Consider the following 22,549-nt stretch of genomic DNA (forward strand, 5'->3'; position numbering starts at 1 on the left):
GAACCCCACCTCACCCCACTCTGGGACAAGGGGGGATTGAAAATGAAAAAAAACGCATCACCAGCACACCTGCTATAAAACCACCTGACTATGGAGGCAACGTGCAAGCTCCACACAGACAGCCGCGCCCAGCAGGTAAAGAATGAACCCCTCAGACTGCGAGGCCGCAGTGCTGGCGGACGTGCCCCCCGAACGAAAGTGAACGAGGAGCAAAAACTTTTTTTTTTATTTTCCTACGTAGCAGTTGCGCATCTTTCCCCGGCGGAGCACAGAGTGTGCAGCCTCGTCGCTCCTAAACCGCAACTCCCGACACCCCAGTAAGAGATGAGCTCTCGCAGGGGTGCTTTAGGATGAAGTCACACGCCCACAGTCCTTGCAACCTGCTTCTCGCTTCCGCAGGTTAATACTGAGCCCTCAGCCGCCACGTCAGTTGCAGAGCAAGGTGTTGCTAAGCCCGAAGTCTTCAAACAAACATCGCTCTCGGGTTCCCACCCAGGCGAACTCAGCGGGACAGATGTCGTCATCCACTCGGGGGCGGGGCTTCTGCCAGAGGACTGGAAATACGGATTGCGAGCAGCAGAGCTGTCACTGGGCGAACAGCAGAGAGAGAGAGACGAGCAGGGAAAGTCGCACCTGTTGAGTGACAGTTTCTCAGCTACAGGACAGGTCTTATTTGAAGAAGATCATTTTGTTGTTGCTGCTGCTGCTGCTGGGGCCGCGGAATGACGGATACTATTCTACCCAACGGGTGCAAGGACAACCAGGCTGGTGACGATGCCTGTTTTAAAAAGGTGAGCTAAAACTCTCGGGAAACTCTTTCTAAAAGTTTTTTATTCCTCTTCCCGTCCCGTCCAGTTTCTATCGCGGGCGGCAAGACGGCTATCGGAAAGGAGAGGGAGCGTCGCAGTTTGCTTTCGAAATCTTGACTTTGTTCATTTAATTGCGCTTGATTTGTGGATTGCTGTTAGGACAGTGGATAAATCCAGCCCTTTCCCTTTCCACAGACCACGAAGCAAGTCCGTTTGTACTATTGTTCTAAACTTGGGTCACCTTACACTCCTGTCCTTACGGACAACTTTTCTCCATGACCTAGGAGTCGCAACAGCGATATATATATATACATGAGACCAAATGTTGAGTTCTCAACTAAAATCTTTGTTAAGGGGGTTTATTGTTTTAATCCTGTGTTATGTTATGAGTAAAACTGTTCCAATATTAACAGTGCGTTAAGATGTATTCGTTATAAACATAATAAAACGGCGCAATCCTGTGTCACTCCATGTACTGAAATGTGGAAAAGAAAAGCGTCCTCAGTTCGGTTCGTATTTTATAGCTTTGGTGATGTCACGTCCCTCCAGGGGCAGTTTTGCTAGAAATGCCCACCTGCGCACCCTGGCCGCCGTGCTCCGGGAGTGGGCGCACCTGTGGCGCACGATCCGGTCCCCGCTCGCAGGGCGTGGCTCGCCGCGCTCCTCGGGTCTCGCAAGGTGCGTCGCTCCTTCACGGGCGTGACGCACCCCAAGAAACGGCATATTCGGGATTCCTCGAGTGACTGGCTCGGCCCCTTTTCTCCTTCGCAGTGGGAGTTCACTGAAACTCGGCTGGCGTGCGCCACCTGTCGCGGTCTGTCCTCAGGTTTGGCGATGCGGTCGGTGTACCCACGGTGTTGAAAGGTCACCTCGGCAGTTTAGTCTCATAAAGAGAGGGTGGAAAGGGAACTGAAATCACCAAGCACACTTTCCTTGATGTGGATTGGTGATTTCTGCTGCTGTGGGTCTTCTCAATAATAGTTATTCTAGTTATGAATTCATACAGTTATAATTTCATTATTCACACCTGAAGAAGGCTCCACGGCCGAAACGTGTTTTCTTCTTTTTTTTTCAGCATGGAATAAACCTATTACTAATTTCATGATTATCATCAAAGTGCATTTTTCTTGACGTAAAGCACGAAATGAATGTGCAAATATTTCACTAGAAGAATTCAAGCAAATATGGATATTTTTAATTTTGTTTTGCAAGCATGTGGTGTTGAATGGGTTAAAAAAATACCTGGGATCGGCCTGTTGGCGCATTTTCACAGTCACCTAACAACAGCACGGCTGGCTTGTACTGTAGCCCTGAGCATTTGGAGAAAGAAGGTGGCTGGGCAGGTTTTATGTATTAGGAACTCAAGTGTGGGACAGCCTGTTCTGAGGGAATATCGCAAAACAAACTTCAGAACATCGATCCGACCCCAATGTACGCGTTCAGCTTCAGGCGCGTTCAGAGCGCCTCGGCCCAGTTGAGAAGCGGGTCACAGTCGAGGTTACAGTTTCAGGGCGGAGTGGCACCTGTTCCGCTTGGCGGTTTTTAAGCAACAGTGAGCGCATTTTTCTCCCAGCGATGACAAAATCTGGGTTACTAATGAAGTACTTACGGAATGCTGACGGATATCGGGGATTGACAGGGCAGGGCTGTCTGATAACAGAGTCTAATAAAGGGCGCAGGAGTATTTCAGAAAGAACATGCCGGATAGGGAGAACTGACAGAGAATTATGGATTTTAGATACCACAGGTTTTTTTTTTTTGCTTTCCAAATTCCACAGAGAATACACGCAGTACATGAAAGACACGACCGGAATTATTAAACGGCGCTTCGTCGTTACTCAGGACTTATCTTTTTAAGAAGTCCAGATCTAGGAAGAGAGAAGACGGTTTCGTACTTTCTGAGGAGAATCATGTGCTCACATCTATTTTAGGGCGTAGGGTAGCTCTTAATTTTCCGGTCAAGGCTCTGTCAGAAACGTTTGCACAGTATTGAATATTTCTGCAAACTTGGTGGTGTTTTGCTGAATTCCATATGGCTTCACTGCGTGATCTCACGGAAGTTTTTTAAAGAAAGCAGTATTGTACTGTTCCTGGTTTAACACAACAATAACATTCTGTTCCACTATCAAACTAATTCTGCTGTATCTGAGTTGCCCAACGTTATAACAAATTAAAAGATATTATGTATTGAGCCCATTTAAATTAAACTGACAAAATATTAGCTCTAGCTTTAGATTCAATTTTACTTGTGTGTTGTCTTTCGGTGGCCCATACAGAACACACTCTTCCTCCACTGTAAGGGTGCTGCCTTGAGGTAGTACAGAACCTCAGGACACTCCACCATTCTCAAAAGTGCAAAGTGTGAAACTGGAATAACCGGAAACTGCAGGCATATTATTGTGATTTATGAAAACTGTACAGCCTAAAAAAACAAATAGAAAAATGTTAATTCCATGCCGAAATGAAAAGAAAGGAGACACAATGTTTTGGCTGTGAAGCCACTCACCTGAAGAAGGCTCCATCGCGAAAATATTGTGTCTCTTTTCTTTTCATTGTAACAGGGGATAAACTTTTACCTGTTCCTTTGCAGCCTACGCATGCTGATGCAGCTCTCTACTCAGACTTCTTCATAAAAACGAATGCCACTCAATGCTGTCGTAAATATTGCCTTCTCATCAATGTAGCAAGCTCGAAGAAGTTGCTTGGGAATTGACCTTTCGGCATACTACAGACATACTCAATTGCAACAGTGCCTTTTAATTAGCAATACTGCAGAAGAAGGGTTTTACAGGTAATGTTACGGGGACTGAGGAGGATTTGTTAGAGCCAGAGTTCCGCTTGGGTTATTTTTCTGTTCCTGCTGCACAACATGGCTTTGTCCAGGGTGTTGTTATGAGCAGAGAAAGGGTCTTTTGTTCCATACCTGCACACTGTATGTGAACTGTGTCTGGCATTAGGCCTTCTCCACTTCCTGTACCAATAACTGTTCCAGGCCTGGTCGGAGCAGAGCTGACCCAGAAGTGCGCTGATGGCACTGATGTGTGCTTTACAGAGGCCCCATCAGAAGAGACACAAGTGCTGGTGCCGGGTGCACCTCCGGGTGAAAACCCAGCAGACTGAGTTGTACGTAACTGCTGCTTGTTAGGGGCCTTGCGTGTCGTCTTTTTAACTTCTGTATCCATGAAGGATCCAGGGCTTGAGGAAACAATCCATATGTTTCCCGTTTGAACGTGGGAAGCTGAAATCTGCCTGCTTTTTTTTGTGTGCCTTTTCTCCGAAATGCCACAGCCATGTTGTGCAACTCTGATTTGGAAGCGGACGAATGTGCTCGTTGCGACCCAGACTGGTTTGGTCTGGGATGACGGATTGTGCGGTGCGATGCGGTCGCTCTTCTGAGTCCTCCAGCCTCCTCCACTCCCTGCTGTCTCCGCTGGTGAACAGTTCTCCTCTTGCTTTGCCCTCACACACACACACAGCTCTCCAGACGCTGACGTACAGCAGACTCTGCCCAGTGCCTCCTCAGCATGAAGCCGCAACACAAATTGACAACATCTGCACTGGCTGCCGGGAGGCGGGCTGTGTTCTGCAGTCTGCTGGAGAGCTGCAGCGCAGTCCGTATGACTGCTGTCCTGAGAGAAAGACATGCAAGTACCTCTTCTGGTGAATTGCACAGGAACTGAAAAATTAGTGGAAGGGCAAAAGCCCAGTAGGAGGTTTACCACTGAGTAATTATTATTTTTTATACAGTACAGTAGAGAGTGTGCCGTTCTGGTGTGTTTCTTTCATGTAGTCATCTGGTGTTTATAGTTGCTGTGTGCACAGGATTTGCCAGGTATTTAAAGTTTTACAAGCCAGATTCTCTTTTCCTTTTCCTTTAAAGCAAAGTTTGTATGTCTGTTCTAACTGAAGCCAGCTTTTCACTAGCTGAAGGGGTATAATGCACACCACCAATCCCTTGTTAACAGGTTTGGGGCAGTGTAACATCTTTATTTTTGAATTTTTGTCTGGTTTTAATTGGCCTTCAGACATGACTTTTGCTTATTAGTGTTAATTGCTCCCTACCTCGGACCTGGCTGACTTTGTTCTTGCTCAGAGTGCTTACAAAAAAGTCTCTCGGGCGCAGGATGTGCCAGTAGTCTGTAGTGTACATTACCCTTTGGAGTGTAATGGCCAGTGGATTATTTTCTCTGATTACGGTGGAACATTCATTGCTAAGAATGTAGTAAACTTTTCAAGACAAACTGCTTTCTACTCTTTATGTGTACAGTATGTCATTCAGTCTGGCTGAAAGCTGTGTAAAGCCAAAATGAGATTATGCTAATTTCTTTGTGGCTTTAAGATAAGTACAGTACAACACTAATGTACTCAGACAGAAGTATTACAGTACTAAGACACGCAGGGTCTGGTGTTCATAGTGGTTCACTCATCACTGTTTTTTTAACCCTTTCACAGTTAGTATTGTTTTGTTAATAACCAGTTGAGTCCAAACCTGTTTGTCACCAATAGCCGTCACATTAGACAAACAGAGTTTTGCTGAAAGATGTTAATTGCCTGAGGAGATCCACTAATGCCTTTCATTATCTCAGTTCACAGTTTGAGCGCAACAATAAACTGTCTTTTCACAATAACAAAGTTAAATTAAGACCAACTACATACAGAGTGGATTGCTACCCGCACAGACTATTAGAAAAGTGATAAACAAGAGGCCATTTTGGCACATTTAGCCCTATGGTAGTTAGCAGTTGATTGATCCAAGGATCTCAGACATTTATCAAAGGAAGTCAGGCTGTATCAGCTTCAAAACAGCATGGTTGAGTAGCTTGTTCCACACTCCCACTACCCTTTGGGTAAAGAAGTCCACCCTGTTCTTGGCTTTAAATGCTTTCATGTTTCGCTGCTGATTATGATTGCCACTGGATTGAATTTGTTGGTGGCTTGGGGGTTTGAGAACTTGAATCTAGTCTCCTCATAGTTTGCTCTGTGCAGGACAGAAAAGGCTGTGTTCCTTCACCTACAGCGGTATTCTATAATAGTATACTTTGCTATAGAAAAGTATTGAATCAGGCATTGATATGAAGCAGTAGCCTACAGTAGTCAACACGGGTAGGACAAAGGGCTCTGTGCCCTTTTCCTTTGGTGTTTGTTTGTTTTCTTCTTTCCTGACACTGATTAACCAGGACAAGATCTGAACTGGCTTGTTCCTCCAACTAACAATTCTTAGCTCCTCTGTTAAACAGTATGTCTGAGTGTTTGTGTGCTCTTGGAATTGTTCTGACTCAACACATGTCAGCTCTGATCTTCACACGCATGCACGCACCCTCCTCAACTGGCTTTCCACTTCTCGTCACATAATTGCAGGTGCCTTCATCTGCGTATTATTAATTCTTATTATTAATAATAATTATTAATTATTAATTCTTTCTGGTGGCAGATATAGTCACACGTATTGCTTCATCTAGTTATGTTGTCTGTAAGGGTATATTAGCAAGCAGCTGCTGTGTATTGATGCCAGTGGAAGTTTGCTGTTGACCATCTCTGCCCTACTTCCAGGTTTTAATTAGTCTTTCAAAATTTCTTGATAAAAGGGAAAAGCAGAAATTCATATATAAGTACATGGCAGAACATATCCACCAAAAAAAAAACTCTTAAATGCGGTTTTTACTGTGCAGGTCTCTTTTTGATCTTCTTAGAAATCTGATCCATGGGAATGGAAGTCTAAATATTTAGTAAAATAAATGTGTGTTTTGTCATTGTTAGTAAAATGTCCCAAATGCTGAATTATACCAGAACATTCTGGAAATTTCTTTTTATCTCCTACTGAGAAGTGAGGGATGACTCATGCACTTCACCTTCTTTATTATCGCACAATTATTTAATGTTTGTTACCGTGTGATTACACAACGTGGGTATCAGAGCAGGCAGGGGCGTGGATGAACTTCATTGTGAAGCTGCCATCTCTGGTCTCATTTCCTTTATCAGATTTTGGGGCCTGCTTAATGTCTTTTCGCACGCTGAGCACACAAATGAGGGGTGAGGGGGTTGCATTCGAAATTCTCCCACAGACAGGCATCTTTATCCAAAGGAGGCTGTACCAAGTTAGTCACTCTCCTAACGTGGCCACAATTTTCCATAAACTTACTACAGTGCTTCCCAGTTCTGTGTTTTTAAAAAGCCCTGTTTTCACCACTTTGTACACCACAATTATTTTATTTTGTGAGAGAGACTGAAGATACTCAGAAGTTTCTAGCTACTACGACTGTAAGTTGTTTTAACACTAACTGTAAAATCCACAGCTATAATACCTTTTATACATAAAGACCATTGAATATACACTTTATGGCTTCTGTTGGTTTGGTTCTGTTTTTATAATTTGCTACATGTTTTAGGGGAAAAATAAATAATCCCCTAATACAGTGTATAACTCACACATTAGGTACTGTATGCCACAAAGGTTTTCAGAGCAAAAAGGGTTAAAAGTAAACTAAGATGACTGGATAAGGAAGTGACATTATCTCCATTTTTAAAGGACACAGAGACGCCTCTGACAGGTATGAGCGCTCACAACAGGGATGTGTCGAGAAAGAGGGGGAAGAGAAACAGTTCACACAGGATCCCTCTGTCTCAGCAGGCGTTACAGTGATGGACGTGATCTTTTATGAGCCTTGCAGGATACTGCAACAGGCGGGTCTGTCACCTGTCTCTTGTTTTCATTGCTGGCCTCTTGTCCCCATGGCCAGCACACAGGCCATCACAGATGTGCACCTGGGACTCAGAATCCACATTTCAAAACCCATTTGCTTAAACGGGCTTTATTATTGTGTATATTAAAATAAATTAAACTTATTATTACACTTCAATTGTATTAACAGAATATAAGACATTAGAACACAATACATGACATCTATGAATTATAGATTTGTAGTATTAAAGGTATTAATACTGTAACGCAACGGGGGCTCAGGCAGGCGCCCTGGATTAGGTCGGCCCCCCACCGTCGGAGGCTCGAACCCGGGACTCCCGCGTCTCTCTGCAGTGACCCAGCCCCGTGAGCTAAAGAGAGATCTCTCTACAGCCCAGTAGCTGTAGTCCTGCTATCACAGGGAAGGGCGGCGACGTCACCTGCTCTGGTACGCCGGCTCTTACACAGTGCCTGTCGGCCGTAAGCGTTACACTACTATTAATAGGTATTCTTATTAATACCCTATTAATAAGTATGAAGGTAATTGCATTACATTTATTATATAACCTGAAATTCCAATGAAAAGGCTTGGTTTGTGTGTCAAGGAAGTTACTGGTTTAGGCCTGCCCATGTGAGATTCACCGCAGCAATACTGCAATCAGTTCACCTGAGCCCATAAGGCAAGTTACAAACCACTCGAGTCGTAGGGCATGTGGCTCAGCTTGCCCATTTTGAAACGTATGCATCCCGGAGTCTCATCTAGTGCATTGATTATTGATATAGGCTTTAATCACATGCTTATGTAGCTTGTTCCATACTCCCACAATCCTTTGTGTAAAGAAAAGCGTCCTTTTCTGTGGTTTAAATGCACTTCCACGTAGCTTTCACCCGTGTCCCCTGGTTCCGGTTTCAGTGTTCAGTGAAGAAGCCTGCTGTGTTGACTTTGAGGGTTTTAAAAACTCATCGTTTGCGTTCTGTCTTCACAGGGCTGTAACCCCTTTGCCCAGACTGGGCGCAGTAAGCTGCAGAACAAGAGAGCCGTCTTGAACCAGCAGATCATCAAGGAGATGAGAATGAGGGCCGGAGCAGAAAACCTCCTGCGGTATGACCGTCTCTCAGCGTGTGCCCAGGGCTAACCTGGAAGGAACAAAAATGTTGGGTTTTTTCCAAGCATGTACAACACGGTTGGCATGTGCAGAAGAGTACCCCATGGGCACCCGAGGTGCCTTGTTTCCTGGGCGGGGGTGTTGGCTGGAAAGGCTTCTCGGGCCCCTAATCGTGCTGAAAAGTGCAGAGTAGAATGTGTACTGTGGACTGTGTTTTCATACTTGGGCTCTTTGGTGCAAGAACTGCAACATCTCGTTTCTGTAGAAGATGCCATGTTGAAGGGCAGGGATCTCTCACAGCTTTAAGCCCCTGGGTTTGTCTCTGCGGTGCCTCCTGTGTGTCCTGTCGGTGCTGATGTGGGTTATTGCCGAGTGCTCTGGCTCTCGTCTGAGCGCCAGCCCCTGTGTCCCCGTGGGTGCTTGCTCTGTCCTGTCCAGGGCGCGTCTCACTCTACTCTATGGTGGTGTTGCGGCATTCTGTCAGGAGGGAGTTCAAACTGTAACTGCAATGCCTGTTTTCACAAGAAAGGGTACTTTCTGAAGGAAGGGAAGAATTCACCTTTGTTTTCACACAATGCCTCCTGTAAATAGCACTGTGTCGAGGTTTAGTCCTCCAGCTCCAGTCTGTTTCTCGGGCTGGACCAGAAAAATGCGTTTTTTGTTCATGTTCAAAACAGCACTCTGGTCTCCCTGGAAAGTTTTAAACACTCATGGGAAGTCTTTTTTTCCCCTCGAGCTCCTCGATTGTGGGAGATGAGATGAATGTGTTCCGGGTTTCAGACATGCGTCCCACATCCCAGGCTGCTCCTTCGCCCCTCAGGGACTGTTCATCCGGAGGGGTGGTGATATTCGTGGGGGAGATGTTGCAAATGTATTCCTGAAGCACAAAGACTGCAGAGCATAGAAACCACGAATATCGATTCAGCCTCATTGTTCCTTGGCTGTGATCAGAAACATGTTTCTGCAGAAGATGATTTATTTAGGAGGACCAAAGTGAATGATTCTACTGTGTCTGATTCAAACGTCTGATTTTGGAAATCGTAACAATTGTGCAAAAACAATGCAAAGTTCATGTCAAAGTGAATAATTAAAGGACAGAGTAGGTATAATCAATTCATTTTGTATTCATTATATTTCTATTTGAAGAGGATCTCTTCAGAAGTATAATTTTACAGCAGATTCTTTGTAGTCTTTAAATGGCATAAATGCTTCCATTGTTAGTTGGTGCAGTATACCCCTTGGAGACATAGGTTTTCAAAACTTATATTAATTCACAGAGCAGGGTTAAAAGAAGCCAGCTCTCTTCATCCATATTTTCTGAGAAGCCCATGTCTCTAGGGAACACTACAAAAAGAACACATAAGTTAAGTTTGTTTAGGCCTCCAGTGCTAATCTTGGAAGTAACACCCATCATATTGACATTTTTTGGTTTCATTACGTTGAGTAAAATAAGTCATACTTATGGTGCTGGTTTCTGAATGTTTGCTGAAGTATGTATTGCACACACCTATTTATTTTAGGTCAGTATATGACAAATGTGTGTATGTCACCAATAGTTACAAAACTGCGCAAGTGGGTAAAGAGCCTTGTTTAAGTTTGTTTAAGGGCTTCAGCTGGGCTTGGAACCCACAACCTTCCATCACGCACTTGATGAGCTCCGGGCTTCTAGTTGTCTGCTGCTGCTTCTCCAAAGTCTCAGTGGTCTCCGTTAACCTAATATACACAAAGCCATGTGACTTACTAGCAAATTAGCTGCAGAAACTAAGCTGATTGGGCCATTGCTGTAGCACATTATTATTATTATTATGATTATTATTTTCTGCAAATCCACCTGGATGATGCGACTGTAGCCAGAGTGCACCAGTGCGCTCCCCGCACACCAGCTCTCACTGGGGAGGAGAGCAGAGTGATGAAGCCAGTTCAAAGATGGGGGTTATTAGGAGGCCATGATTAGTAAAGGCCAGGGGGGATTTTGGCCAGGACGAGAAACATCCTGGAATTTTTAATGACCACAGAGAGTCCGAACCTTGATTTTCGTCTCGTCCAAAGTATGGCACCTTTTTACAGTATAGTGTCCCGTCACTATACTGGGGTATTAGGACCCACACAGACCCCAGGGTGAGCGCCCCCTACTGGCCCCACTAACACCTCTTCCAGCAGCAGCCTTCGTTTTTCCCAGGAGTCTCCCATCCAGGTAGTATATTGTATAGCTACGTACAAGAGTTTTTTAATAAACATTCACACACAGAGACAACTTTCAGACAGTGGTTCTTTACATTTCTCATGGCCACATATAAATGTGTTAATTGTTCCAGTTCCCAGGGGAGGCAGCCTCTTGTCAACGAATTTATGTCATGTTTTTTTTTTTCTCGTCAGTGACCTGTTTCAGAGAAAATAGCAACTGCTTGCAATTGTGTGTGAAATTTGACCCCAAATCACATTTCTCAGGCAGGAAGAGGGTTTGTGTCATTCTTGAGGTGCTGCCTTCAAGATGGAGAAGTTACTTCAATAATTAAATTAAGAGGGAAATTTAAATAGGACAGATTGTGCAAGCCCAGAGTGGACATCCACTACACCCCCTAGAAATTTACAACATCTTGCCTTTATCTGAAGGACAGTACCTCCAACAGCACACTGTGCCCTGTTTCATACTGGGATCCAGAGGAAAGAGCGCCACCTACTGGTCTCCCATTATCTCTTACGGCAGCGGTGTGGTTTCCTTGGAGGTGTCCCATCGCAGTACTGATCTGGTCTTCTCAGATCTGGTCTTAATGCTGGTGGTATTGCCCATGATGATCAGATAATGCATTTGTTGTCTCACTGTTCTATGGAAAGAAATAGTTACAGTGATCCCACTGAACCTGTTATTCAAGTTGAGCGATCTGCCCTGGAAAATTCGTCCGGCTCTGAAAAACAAATGAGAATGTCTGTTTGTGTACGCTGGCTGCACCTTCCTTGAAATGCACTTTCAAAACCAGGAGAGCAAAGCTTTATTGTCAGTCTTCCATAAAACATTTTATAGTGTTTAAATACTTTCTCTTATTTAGGTGCTGGAATTTTAAATGTGTAGAATATGTATGTACAATGACAACATTTAAAACAGCACACAGTTAAGCATGCAGAAAAAGAACCTGCAAAAATTATGTTGCAGTACAAAGGGTTTCTTTTTTTATTCTTATGAACTTTTAGCATCAGATTTGATGATAAATACTCTCCCTCCCCCCCCTCCCCCCAAAAAAACACAGTTTCATCTCCTAGCAGCATTACTGTACCGGCATAAAGTTTTGAACATATATTTGGCATGCAAGTTTTATCGCACCCTTGGTATGAGCACACAAAGCTGCCTGAAGAACAGAGCAGGAGTGGTGATGTTTTATCTGCGTTTGATTAACATATCGCTGACTTTGGAACACTTAGCTTTCAGGCTTCAAAGCCCTTTGCATTCCTTACCATATTTCTCAGCTCTGACAGGCGGTTTAGAAAGCATTCCTCATCATTGCCTACGTTTAATATCAGCAAACAGGTTGTAAACTAAGGACTGCTGACAATTACAGTGTTAAAATTATGTTTTGTTTGCATCTGGGTAATGTAAAGGTGTATCAGAATTGCCAAACATCAGAACTTCGGTACATTATGAAGCTCAAAGTCGCTTATCTGTTATTCAGGGAGCTGTGCAGACGCTTTGAATTCAGAATGTCTCTTTGCACTGCTGTGCTTAGATTCCTGGTCCTGTTTTATGATTGCACTTCTTCAATTTTGTTCTGATTAGTTCGAAGTGGATGAAAAACAAAGGTGGCCTTGATACTCAGTAGCAGGGAGATATGGGACTTCTGTCCTACGCCTTAAGAGTCAGATGCTGTGTTTCAGCAGGTGTGCTGGACTTTTCCACTACTTTTTTAGGACCCCTGGTGAACACAAAGGAAACTGCTGTACTGTACTGGTTTTTCAGCTGGCAAACAAAACCTGACTGAGGAGTCACTCCCTGTAACAAACGACAGGCCTGTGATGTCCCTGAAGCGAAATGTGGTCTATTTGTAATTACAATCATAAGGAAGGTAGGCTGATCTGTTTAGGGCTGTCTCCATTCTCTTATGCTCTGGGATTGTAACCCTTGATGTTCTGTTACTCTGCCATACTCCATATTCTAGTCAGTCAAGGATACAGCACAGGGTCATGGTGGACAAGTTCTGTTGGTGGAAGTTTGCATGTGGAGGTCCGGCCAAAATGCACTATTGCTGGAAAATGGCTGTGGCCCTGTTCCTCTTAAGTCCAGGCTTCTTTCTAAGCCTTGGTCCTACTGCATTGTTTAAGTAGCGCAATAATTCTCAGTGTCTGAGGGGAAATGATCAATCAGGTAGGTTTTCTTGAGGAACAAGGAGAAACACTGAGAGCTATTCGGAATGTTGTTCTGTTCAACAGCAACAACATATTCATCATTGTAATATGGCTGTATGTTTAGAAAACAATCCACATTCACTGATCGGGAAGAATCAATAAAGATAAGTAAAGATTCAATTTGTATTTGTGGTTGAAAGTTGGCTCTCAGAGAAGTTTCAGGACCTGCTGCCTCCTGATTGGGTTGGGTAGCGGCAGGAATGTTCCCTGCTCTTCCTGTGCTCTGTTGTGCTCCGGTCTCCTGAGAGAGCTGGATCTGCCAAGCACATCGTCCAGCAGATGTTTAGCAAAAACCTCAAGCAAACCGCATGAGAGCGAGAGTTCATGAAAATGTTGACCTTGAGATTATGAGACATACCATTTGAAGACTGGCATTTATTTCAAGGATCTAGCTGGCTGGGACTTAGCTTAATTTTGAAATCCCGGGCCGGCGGGCAGTTGTTTATTTGACTTGACAAGGTAGTTACCTAGGGAGATGTATAGTTAAAGCAGTGGAAGATGTTTACTTTTGATTTATTGGTTTCTGTGCCTTGTTCTTTCAGGGTGTTGTCATGAAACTGCATTTTAATGGAAAAAAAATCCACTAAAGACTCCAAAGCCTATCAAAGCCTGCACCTAGTTATGCTTTTTCCCCTCCCCTGTAATGCAAACACATCAGGAATTCTATGAAAGCAGACTGGAGAAGGGGACGAGAGTGCTATCTGCTTCAGTTATGGGTTAAGATAGGGAAGCAAATGTTTCAGTCATTTCAGATGAAAATTTGCAAAAATGTGCAGTGCAGTGATTCATGTCAGTGCTGACCACGTTTAGCTGATTTGCAGAGGATGGCAACAATGAGGTTTGTGAATTCAGTTGTTTGGTCAACCCCAAATTAAGGTGAAGAGGAGGCGTGATTCTGGTGGTGAGTTAGTGGGCTAACATGGTTACATCCAGGTGGGGCTGCACACTGGTGGTGGAGGAGGGGTTCCCCATTACCTGTTAACGCGCTTTGAGTGGAGTGTCCAGAGAAGCGCTATATAAGTGTAAGCAATTATTATTATTATTATTATTATTATTATTATTATTATTATTATTATTATTATTATTATTATTATTATTATTACTGCAGCCCCCCTTTAATGAAGGGTGCCTGCTGGGCTGGTGCCTGCTCTGGCCATTGTGAAATATGAACTGTGGTAGGTTGGTTTTGACAGCTTCCAACAGGTGTTTGAAATTTTAGGTTCCTGTGCTTGGGATTCTGTTACGGACTGGCTGGCAGTAGGTAAACTAAGGTGATGGTTAAATCATCGAGTTGTCTAAACAAGTGTGAGTTTGCCTCTGGTTCTTCCCTAACAAAGGCCAATTTAGTGGCTTAGTCTGTGACGCAAGAGCCGCTACCCTCTGTGATGCTGCATGATTTCTCTGGGCTAGTGGTTCTGTGCAAGCAGAGCATCCAGGCATGATCAAGCCTGTCTGGCATTCCCAATGTTGCTTTTAATTTGTAGTAAAGAAAAATGAAACGGGTATACAATTATATAGAGGACATTGCAGCTTTTCCCAGTGGATAAAGTTCTGTTGAGGTCCCACACGAACGGTTCAGTAAGGATTCAGTTCCTCCATCTTGCACCCAAGATCTTTCCAGAAGCAATCGTTTGATGAGAAGGGAAGGAATCCAAGTAAAATACTCTCATTACGGAGGACATCTCTCAGGAGAGCACCAATCTAGTGTGATTTATTAATGAACCTGTTAGAAATTGAGCCTACTTCTTGGTACTTTCTGAAGTATGTGCTTCATTCCTGTCCTTTTGGTTCCGGGTGCCATCCACACAGGCTCCCTGCAGGCTTGTCAATAGAGAGAACTCAGTGACATTCTGTCATTCTGAATGTCGTTTCGACAGTATCTCCTGTTTCTCATGGGAACATCGGATTTTTAAAGAAACAAGTATTAAAATTTCAGTTATGTTCCGGTTGAACAGAAATTCTAAACCTTGAATTGTCTGTGCTCAGCACACATCTGGCTCACAGCATATCTGATTTCCAAAGCCGATAAGACAAAACAGATAAGTTTGTACCGCGCACCTTATTTCATTTAAAATGGATCTGTTGGTTGCTTGTGATGATTCTCTTGTAAATGATCATGCTTACCCTGTGTTCTCGTTATGAAATATATTCCTTCTCGTGTAATTACATACCCTTTATCACAAAATGAAACTCAATACTGTGCCCATACATACATAAACTGTACGAGAAATCAAACGTTTCCTAACTTGTGGTGGCATTAAATCAGACGACAGAGGGGAGAATATGAAGCCTATTTCGATGGGGAGGCAGCACATTCATTCTCATTATCTGCTACAAGGACCTGAGAAGCAAGAGCTGCTTATCCTACAGCTTCCTCCTGCCTTCCTTGGCGCTGGCAGGGCTCTTCTTCAGAGGCAGGCCCATCCCATTCCAAGCCTCACACTTTGTTTTCTTCCTCTCGCTTTGTTTCCAGGGCAACCACCAACAACAAAGTGCGGGAGATGGTGGTGCTGGAGCTGAGCTATGTGAACTCCAACCTGCAGCTGCTCATGGAGAAGCTGGAAGGCCTCAACAGCTCCGTGGAGGTCTACCAGAACGTGCAGTGAGTCCCCCGCCGCCCTGGCTGTGTCCCACTCGTCCTCTGCGCACTCCCGCGGGGAGACACCGCGGTGAAGCAGCAGACGCCTTCCTTCACACAAAATCGAGAGGGTTTGGGATGATTGAAATATCCCGGCTCGAGTGCCTCTGTGCAGCTGCAGTACAGAGGGTTGCAGAAACTGTGTGGAGCACTGTTGACAGGTTTCAAGTGGTCAGGAGAGCCTGCAGGCACGGAGCCTTGAGTGCCATGTCAGTTTTGCACTTTACTGTAATCCTTTCCCTGTACTTAAGAACATAAATTATTTTTGGTAAAACAAAAGCCTCACGACAGGATCCTTTTCTATAGAATTTCAGTGTTTTAGGGCAAAGTCAGAGTCACAAATTAATTTCAGGATTGGTTCTTAAGATCTTGGATTTATGATGGATTGCGAGGACCTCTAATAATAATAATCTTAATAAATTGCAGCCTTAATTTAATGTAAAATGTAAAACCTACAGTAGGTTTTGTACTGGGATGCCCTATCATGAAGTTGGCATGCTGCAAAATGAGGCTCCAAGCCTTGGCACGTTGACAAGCCATGAGGCCAGTGTGTTGCTGCTCTTGCTGAAAGAATGGAAAGAGGCATGTGCAGGACAGGAAGGGCTGGTTTTCTCTGTTGAAGGTGTTGGATCACAGTTCATGTGTTTCTCAGCTTCAGGAGGTTCAGGTGTCCAGCTCACCTCAGCGAGCGCACTTGGTAAAGCTGAGCAGGATTCTGGTCGCACCTGTTTCTTCTGTGCCTAGAGTAAACACAATGTTTTTTACAAGAGTACATGCACTCTTGTGCTGTTGAGTGTGAAAGAAAGTTCTGTGTTTTCTATAAGCTGGAAGAGCGTATGTTTTGTTTAGATATAGAACAATTTTGTTAGATTTTGGAGCTGGGCAGTTTGATTGATAATACTATTATATCATTTATGTGTGACTGGCAGCTTTCTAGATGTTCTTTTTTTTATGGGACTGAGCAAATCTTTTAAGTTTAATTCCTGGAGTTCATATTCCAAACAAGGTCTGTGTTTTAACTACTTTTTTAATTAACATTAATTTGCAAGTAAAAACATTATAAGTAAAGTCTTGAACTTGTGAAATATACCGCGTGAAAGCAACTGATAACACTGAAAGAGATTAGAAAAAGGCTCCTGTTTCAGGGTGCCTACTGGCACTGTTAATGTTAATCTGTTTTTACAGCATCATTTAAACATAATATGCACAAGAGGAAACCAGCAATTTCCCTGTCCAAATGGCACCAGGAAGGCAGTGCCAAAGCCTGTCCTTCAGGCTGCAGTTCAGACGACCCATCTGTATTCACAGTCACGCTCTGTGGAAGCACGCCGGGTTTCCAATGGCAACCGCAATGAAAAGAGTGATTAAAGCTGTAAACGAAGCAGCCGTGACATTGGGTGAAGGAGCACCAGTAGCCCGGCAGCGCGCCTGCTCACCCCCGCCAGAGCCCGAGCTCCATCCAAGGGGCAAGCCTTGTCAGCGTTCACTGAGCACAATCCAGCGGTCTGGTTTACCACTCCTGCCCATCTGGCATGGCCTGGGTCACTTTCCCATACGTCCTCTCTGCCTCTCTGGGTATTTGTGAGAATAGTCAATGGCATTTGCCTGCAGATATGTGATTCAGCCCCATTTCTCTCCACAACCCTTTATCCAAGCCATCAATTTACAAAAGAGACACCCAAATCACCAAGTCTTCTCATCTCCCGAGACACCCACTTACTTAGCGGACTGCAGCAGTCTGTTCTTGGAACAGTTCACATCTATTTGTTTTTATCAACAGTCTTATACACACTGGGGCCGTAACATCGCTGTAACAGCAACACAGGCAAACGACGGCGGTCGAAGTGCCTTCAGAAGTGATTTGCACTCTCAGGGAGACTTTGCCCATAGAACACCAGGGTGCCAGGAAAAGTGACTTTTAAGAAGCAGTTCATTCCAGTTACAAGTTACTTCTGTAATGGATAACATTGCAAAAATATTCAAAAATAAAATAGCAGTTTAAGAGGAAATGTATATTTTACATGGTAACTACACACACTACATAGACCACTGCAGCTGATGGCTTTTTAAAATTATTCCTGTAAATGTTAAACAGTAAGTTGTGTTACTAATGTTACGCAAGGGTCCAATATTAATTTTGTCTTAAGGACCAAACTACACCTTTCATCTTGTGAGTATGTACTCCCAGTAATGTACTCTGAAGTATTTACTGAGCAGTCGTTAAGATATTTCTTTAATAATGTCTGGACTACTTCCAAGTTTTTTTTTTTTACTGCTGTAGCCTTTTTATCCAAGGATTTCCTTACAGATCTGAAATCTGAAAATATTCATCTCGTTCCCATTTATCCAATTTATCCCCCCCTTATCTCCTCCTACTAAATTCACACATGAGCACATTCCCGTATTGCACAAGACTGATGACTGTCCTGTAATTTCAGTGCATACCTATGTCATGTTGTCATCCGACAGGCAGAGCCCTGGTATCTGTAGACTGTGTTCCCCTGGACTGGACAGTTACAGTCAGGATAGCCAAGGAACAAGTTGAGGCTTGTCTGAATAAATACTACAACAGGCTATTCTCTGTGACAGGAGTGCAAGGTGGAACTGCACCTTGATTCACGTATATTGGAAATGTCTAAGGTTAAGCAGGTGCTGTACATGATGAGGCATTTCATTTTTACACAGAATCATAGCAGGATGTTTCTTTACAATCCTTGAAAACGAATCTGAAATCTAAACTCTCTTAAAAATATAAAACCTGTCACCTAGTATAACATTAAAAATGCTGACTGAAAACAAAAGCTTAATTAATAACACCCTGATATGATACATTAGCATAATGGTACAGAATTCGTCCAGAACTGAAAGCTTTAGTTAGTTAGTGCAAATTCCATGAAGGCTTTCTTGTCATAGAAATCTTTTAGCCCCTGGTAACACTAACTCACTTTTTTCATGCAGCAGGTGAGAAAAGGTTCACCTTTTGATAACCCATCTACAGCTCTGTAGATAGTGATTGTTTTCACGGATGAATAAGATCAAAGTTAAACAGTCGTCTATTGTTCCCACTATTGTTGTCCACTTTGGGGCAGCCACCAAAGTTCTATGGCCCCTGGCCAGCTGTGTCACCTCTTGGGGTTACTAACATTTGGTTATTGCAAATTGGATTTGGGTTTGGTGTCACAGTTCTCACCTCCATATTTGTCTTACTGATAAAAGAGTCTTTCCCCTTTCCTCCCGACATACGATCAGAGTTGTAGCAGCAGAGATTCTTGAGCACTTGCCAGCAGGAACCCCAGGATATTACATGTCAATCTGTGTTTGAGAGGGAGCAACATATGTAACACGAAGGAATCCTTGTTTTTGAGTCTTTCAGAAGAGCAAAGTGAGCTGTTGACTTGTTTCTTTAATGAACATTGATCAGGGTGTCTTGGTGGTGAAGTGGTCCGCATGGCTGCCTCGCAGTGCTGGGGCTCTGGGTTCAATTCTGAGGGTGCTGTCTGTGTGGAGTTTGCATGTTCTTCCTGTGTCTACACTGGTTTCTTTGAGGTGTTCTGGTTTCCTCCCACAGTCCAAAAAAAAAACTAGGTAGGTTATTGGCTTCTAGGAAAATTGACCCAAGTGTGAGTGTGTGGTTATCTGTGTGTGCGCTTTGCGATAGACTGGTGTCCCATCCAGGGTGTAACGTGCCCTGTGGCTCCGACTCCCCTGTGAACCTGCATTGGATAAAGTGGTTAAAAACGGATGGATAAGCAATGATGAAGGCCCACTACTAGGACACAACAGATGTGTCCCAAAGTGGAATAAATTGTGGGGATTTAAGAGTTGAAAGGTTAAAGGTCTTCACAAGACTGACAACTGGATAAACAGTGGTTCACAGATACTCCAAACATTGCTGATCCAGCAGCTCCCCATTTAGCTTCTGTCAAAGAGATGGGGGAGAGGTATACTAAACTTCAGAAGCCGAGGAAGCGAACGAAGTCCAGATGTGCCTTCTTTCCTGGAATCTGCTCCAGTGTGCCCAGTCCTGACAGTATCCTTTCACACCAGATAAGAAACTGCACTTGTTAAGCATCAGACAGCAAGCTCCAGTATATGTGGTTTTCATCAAGTCAGTGCTCTGCAATGTTTTTTTCTGTTACGTGTCAGTGATGCCCTGTCCCGCAGCAAACTTTATAATCCTGTGTGAAGTATCGCCCTGTATCAAAGCTTGAAACCGTAAAAGCAAACTTGAGACCATAGCTTATAATATGGAAATTTGTAGGTAGTCACAACAAGCAGCACTGCAAAGGAAATGGTAGATTTTCAATTTTTATAATATTGATATATCCTACATGGTGCTCTTTATTTTTTGTATTTGTCCCTAAAGAACACACAAACGAATTGATTTGTGTGGTTGGATTTACGCTCGTGGTTTTTTAAGAAGTCTGACTGCAGGCGGGTGTTGGGATATCTTGTTGTAAGTCAAAACAAATGAGTAAGAGGACCTGGTGCCATGTGGTTAGGAGCAAAACACAGCTGTGTCTCTCTTGTGTCGCAGTTTCCAAAACCATAATGGCTTCACTCTAACTGAGGGTGGATAAACAACCATTGTGTGAATTATAATATTTCTTCAGGTAAAGATCTGATCAAGACCAATTGTGTGAAACGAATCCCTGCCTAACAAAAAAGGAGTTACTTTTGTAAATAAGCAGACGTTGATATTGCTCTGCCTTACCTATGAAAATCCACACAGCTTACATGCTTCCAGCTTCATCAATCCTTTAACCTGTGTTGATTTATCTTATCTTTTTTTCTATGTGATCAGAGAGACGTCCAGCATTCCTCTCATCCCACTGGGACTGAAAGAGACCAAAGAAGTGGACTTCTCTGTTCCTTTCAAGGTACGGGACTGCTGAGAGTTTAGCCTTGAGATGACAGTGTCAGCCACGGTTGACCATAAATACATCTCTCTTTGCTATGTTGTTCAGAAGCAGGCCATGCTTTAAAAATCCATCCAAAACCAAAGTATTATTTATTTCTTGTTAGAATTACAGCTGCCCAAATGCGTTATCTATGCAGAAGCCTTTTCTTTTGAAAGCTCAGTAATATAGAGGTTGTCAGTAGTGTTGTGTTTATTTCTTATCGCCATACCTTGTCTTGCGTATCTCCTTGATTTACACCCTTTATAAAAGACAATTGCAGGCTAGGTTTGCCATAGTTAAGGCCATCATTATGCTGGGTCTAATGATAAGGTATCAGGTTTCCTCCTCCATTGCTGACGGCTCTGCTGTGAGAGCTTTCCCGCATGTGCTGCAGAAATGCTTGGCAGTGACTTGCACGAGACTTGAGCTTCCAGTTAATTTAAAGACTGTCTGGGCGTCTAGTCCTACATTCCAGATCAGAGAGCAAAGTGAGGCATTAAAGCACAAACTGGAGCAACACGTTATTAGCACAGCAGTCTGCCTCCGTTCCAGAAGACATTTTCAGTAGTTGGGTCAGATCCTTAATAAGTCCGATACCGTGACAAACTGTGTGAGAGGTTGTTTGGCGTGACTCACCCAGCTGGGGGACCAGCAGGCGGACTGTAAGGATGAGAGTGACTGAACCCCCCCCTCACTTCCATGAGGAATGAGCCAGGGAGCTGCTGCAAGGGTGGAGATGGGGCGGTGGGAGGGGTGCAAGACAGATGTGCAAAGGGAGGCAGGGAATATCTACACACTTAGGAGAACACACACGAGCAGGACTACAGTCTGACCTTCCTGCCAAAGTTCTGTAATCAACTCCATTTCTCAGATGTTTCAGGTTATTGTTGCAGCACTTCTAACGTGCAGGTCTGCTCCCGCCAGCTCCTTCCATGTGGTGACCTTTCTGTTTGTCATCACAGGACTTCATTTTGGAACATTACAGTGAAGATGGCTCAAAATATGAAGAGGAAATTGCAGACCTAATGGATCTGCGACAGGTGAGGCTGCAATACTGCCACACCCAGTGCAGGTTTCTTAACTTCTACATTTGAACTTATATATTATCAATTTCAGTTTTGTTTTTATTCTTAAATGTTCCTCGTGAGTTTATCCATCCACCCATTTTCTAACTGCTTCATCTAATACAGGGTTGCTGAGGAGCCAGGGCCTACTTCATCGTTTTACATAGTATCGTAACTAGATTAAAATAGTTGGAAGATTCTATCTTATATTTAATATATGTATACTCATACATATTCTGTGTATTTTCTATACTTTTCATTTGTCTGAATGGATGAGATCCTAGGATCAATTATCTGCTAACTACCAAATAGGCTGGATAACCTTTCTGACGTTCTCATATGTGTGGCACAGTGGCGCTGTGTGTAGCATCGCTGCCTCACGGCGCCGAAGCCCTGCAGGGAGTTTGCACGTTCTCCAGGTGCTCCACGGGTTTCCTTCAGGTGCCCTGGTTTCCTTCCACAGTCCAAGACCTGCTGGAAGTCTTGACTTCTGGGAAAATTGACCCTGGTGTGAGTGAGTGTGTGTGTGTGTGTGCCCTGCAGTGCACTGGTGTCCTGCCCGGGGTGTATCCTGCCTTGTGCCCGATGCTTGCTGGGATAGGCTCCGGCTCCACCCTTGACCCTGGATTAGATGAGGTGGTTAGACAATGGCTGATGGGTGTTCTCCTTTGTCCTCTTGGTGTCCGCAGGCCTGCCGCACCCCCAGCAGGAGTGAGACTGGAGTTGAGTTGCTCTCCAGCTACTTCAGCCAGCTCTCGTTTGTGGAAAACAGATTTTTCCCACCCAGCCGACAGATGGGAATATTTTTCACATGGTATTCTGGTCTTTATTGCTTTGTGATTACGTTTACTCTCTTAAGTTTTCACTTGTGAGGAATGGTTATAAACGAGTGCTTATATACTTGACAAGCCTAAAAAATGAGAGTAAAAAATGTTTTATAGTTTTTTTTAAGATAAA

The 22,549-nt window shown here is 43.8% G+C and overlaps 1 protein-coding gene across 2 annotated transcripts in view; it reads left to right on the forward strand.

The window, feature by feature from the left end:
• The first annotated feature begins 304 nt into the window (after nucleotides 1-304).
• Nucleotides 305-22,549, forward strand: part of rhpn2 (rhophilin, Rho GTPase binding protein 2) — a 35,028-nt gene continuing 12,783 nt past the window's right edge. The window contains exons 1-6 of one of the 2 annotated variants that reach the window (XM_015368273.2): nucleotides 305-791; nucleotides 8,475-8,590; nucleotides 15,463-15,591; nucleotides 20,432-20,507; nucleotides 21,491-21,568; nucleotides 22,282-22,406. In XM_015368273.2, coding sequence (XP_015223759.1) covers nucleotides 723-791; nucleotides 8,475-8,590; nucleotides 15,463-15,591; nucleotides 20,432-20,507; nucleotides 21,491-21,568; nucleotides 22,282-22,406 — 593 coding nt within the window. In that variant the 5' untranslated portion in view covers nucleotides 305-722. The remainder of the gene's footprint in view (nucleotides 792-8,474; nucleotides 8,591-15,462; nucleotides 15,592-20,431; nucleotides 20,508-21,490; nucleotides 21,569-22,281; nucleotides 22,407-22,549) is intronic. The other variant, XM_006641255.3, reaches the window with a different exon arrangement.

Source organism: Lepisosteus oculatus, chromosome 20 (assembly GCF_040954835.1).
Source record: "Lepisosteus oculatus isolate fLepOcu1 chromosome 20, fLepOcu1.hap2, whole genome shotgun sequence".
In the NCBI taxonomy this organism is placed as follows: domain Eukaryota; kingdom Metazoa; phylum Chordata; class Actinopteri; order Semionotiformes; family Lepisosteidae; genus Lepisosteus; species Lepisosteus oculatus.